Source organism: Drosophila hydei, unplaced genomic scaffold (genome assembly GCF_003285905.1).
Source record: "Drosophila hydei strain 15085-1641.00,03,60 unplaced genomic scaffold, DhydRS2 tig00000063-arrow-pilon, whole genome shotgun sequence".
In the NCBI taxonomy this organism is placed as follows: domain Eukaryota; kingdom Metazoa; phylum Arthropoda; class Insecta; order Diptera; family Drosophilidae; genus Drosophila; species Drosophila hydei.
This window is the reverse complement of record NW_022045657.1, coordinates 8296308-8299144: the sequence shown is the minus strand read 5'-3', so window position 1 is coordinate 8299144 and position 2837 is coordinate 8296308. Positions and strand designations below refer to the sequence as shown.

The 2837-nt window shown below is 42.0% G+C and overlaps 1 protein-coding gene across 1 annotated transcript; it reads right to left on the bottom strand.

The window, feature by feature from the left end:
- Positions 1-393: 393 nt before the first annotated feature.
- LOC111595467 lies at positions 394-2056 on the bottom strand. The gene has a single exon (XM_023309235.1). The coding sequence runs from the start codon at positions 1827-1829 to the stop codon at positions 477-479; it is 1353 nt and encodes a 450-aa protein (XP_023165003.1). The 5' UTR covers positions 1830-2056; the 3' UTR covers positions 394-476.
- Between the last annotated feature and the right edge of the window lie 781 nt (positions 2057-2837).

Here is a 2837-nt window from a genome sequence, read left to right as displayed (position 1 = left end):
AATATACATTAATATATTGTAATATTATTCTAGCTATTATTGAGACCAGTCCTCTTTTGTTTGTTAACATGTCCATGAAAGGGATTTGAGTTGGACTTCCAACATCTCTGTATTCTGCAGCTCTCCTTCCATTCCAAATTTGGTTACTGCATGAGCAACTCCTTTGGATTTTAATCTCTTGTAATTTAAAATGCATTTCCGTATAAAAAAGTTAAAAAGGATAAATGTTTTACCAACTGTATGTATATCAAGTTTCGTATTAATTTAACAAAAATACAATGCAAAGATAATGAATGAGCTTAAGAATCAACCGAAATGCCTCTATAGTAGTGAATACACTAAAATTTTCCCATCAATGAAACCTAAACGGAAAAAATAGGAATGCATTTTTGACATGTTGACAATTTAATGAAATATATCAACTCTGAGGTGGAATGCGATTTCAGCAAGTGCTCTCCGATCTGCCGATACGTGAACTAAATATCCTCAACGGGTTCGTAGATGATGTAGCTGACGTGTCCCTCTTTCTCATCCGGTGCGATGCGCTCCAGTGTGGCCACCAGCAGCTCGTTCACATTCAGCTCCCGCAGAAGATCCATCATCATCATATAGGAGATGCGCAGCATGGGTGTGCCCTCTCTGCGCCACTGTTCGATCAGTTCCGTATTGGCGGCCAGCTCCTCGTCGCTGCTGAATATGTGATAGTTGATGCGGCAGCCTCGATAGCCACGCACCTTCACCTCGTGTACCGGCTTCGAATCGCTGTGGCGCTGGCGTTTAGCCTTTGGCTCACTGTCATCATCGTCACTGGTTTCGATGGCTGCGAAGGCGCTGTCGCTGCTGCTTTCGGTGCTGCTCTCGGTGCTGCTGTCGCAGTCCTCGTTAGTCTCCTCGTCGTCATCGTCGAAGCTGTCCTTCTGACTGCTGCTGACATTGAGATCCTCGATCAGCGATAGCTTGGAGCGCAGCAGATGCAGCTGGCTAGTATCCACTAAAAGCAGCATGTAATGCAGCTGACCATCCGGTCGGACTGTCTTTAGAAATAGCCTCGTCTTGTCCTCGCTAATGGGAACGGCATCTTGCAGCAGGTGCAGCATTAGCTGAGAGACCGTCAGTTGGCCAAAGAGCTTCTCTAGACGCCCCTCGGGCAGCTCATCTCGACCACCCGGCGCCACCCAGAGCGTATCCACGTACAGCTGCACGGCTACCTTCTCGCCTAGCGACTCGCCCACCAACTGCAAACAGCGGGCACAATGAACATGCCCGCCACACTGAATAACACGTTTGCTCAGAACTTTGGGACTTATCACAATATAGTTGAGGGCATAGTATAGCTCGCCCTCATCAAGGAATGTCGGTAACTTATTGCTAGGACAGAAGTACTTCAGCGGCTCCATGGTGTGAATGGGCATGGGACGAATGCAGCTGAAACGTCGCTCGGTTACTAGTTCGTTGTAGCAATTGCTGCAGTGCAGCCCACAAGCCATGGATTCGTTAAGGAGTAGTCGCAATTCCTCTATGGAAACATCCACAGTTTGTTGGTCGAGCGCTGCATCGTTGATATGAACTAGACTGAGCTTTAGGGCTGTCGCATTGTTAGTCTCCTTGTCAACTGTGATGCCCGCTTCGGGGTTTGTGTTGATCTCAAAGAAGTTGCCGAGGGGCGTGAATTGCTCAAAGTCACGCTCGATCCAGCGTATGCCATTGGAGCTCACGTCGATGCGTCTGCTCTGCTGCCTGGCCTTGTCCTCGTCCGGGGTATTGAGCATCAGCACATTTATCCATTTGCTGGTGCGCATCAGCGATATGACAATCAGTTCCAGCGGCATGATGACGGAGTATGGCACTGCCGAATATTCTGTCAAAGAGTTTCACACAACTTTCTGATTGACAGATGGATTAGCCAAAAGGCTGCTAGGATTGTATTACAAAGAGCTTTAGCGCATTTGAGTGCTGCTAAATGCAAGTAAATGAAATGTATAGCTTAAGAATTATAACCAATTAATTTATCCGCTTCAAAGCAAACGTTCAACAAAATTCAACACTTTTCAAAAGCTAACTGACACCCACAGGTGAATAATTGAAACAGAGATTTTTACCTATTTTAAAAATTACAGCATAGGCTCCTAAGTCGAATAATCCAAAAAGGTATGAAATACTTGATGCACCTAGAGAGAGCTGAGTCAGTAATCGTTGTAGTCTCTTAGCTTCGGTAAGACACTAATCAGTTCCAAGGTTAATTATGTATAGAATGATTACAATTTCATATATTATAATTACTTTTCCCAAAGAAATTGTTAAATTTTTTTAAAATATATATTAAAATTTTAATTTATTTATTTTTTTACTGACTATGATTAGCTAACAACAAACAGCTCAAGTATTTACAATTCATATAAAATATTTTAATATTTTTCGTATCATTTATTATATTATACAGCTTATATTATATATTATATTATATTATATTATATATTATATTACCTAAGTTATTATTATGCGATATTTATGTTGTTGTGTTTTATAGGATATGTAGCAGCTATGATGGTGGCCATGGCCTGAAATGCTGACTCCTACGAAATGCATTTTACCGTCGTATAGTCGCACCACACACGGAAACGAAATAAATCGAGAGCGAAATGAATGGCCTCAAAAGGATGAATGGTCAGTTTGAAGGCAAGACAGAAAAAATATAAAAACAACAATAAAAGTAACAGCAGCAACAACAACTGCTGGTAAACTACGAAAAGCAAAAATATTGAAACGAAAAATACAACTGACAAAATTTTATTTCGTTTTATTTGCAAAGCGGAGCACTCCATAAATTTTCGGGCGCT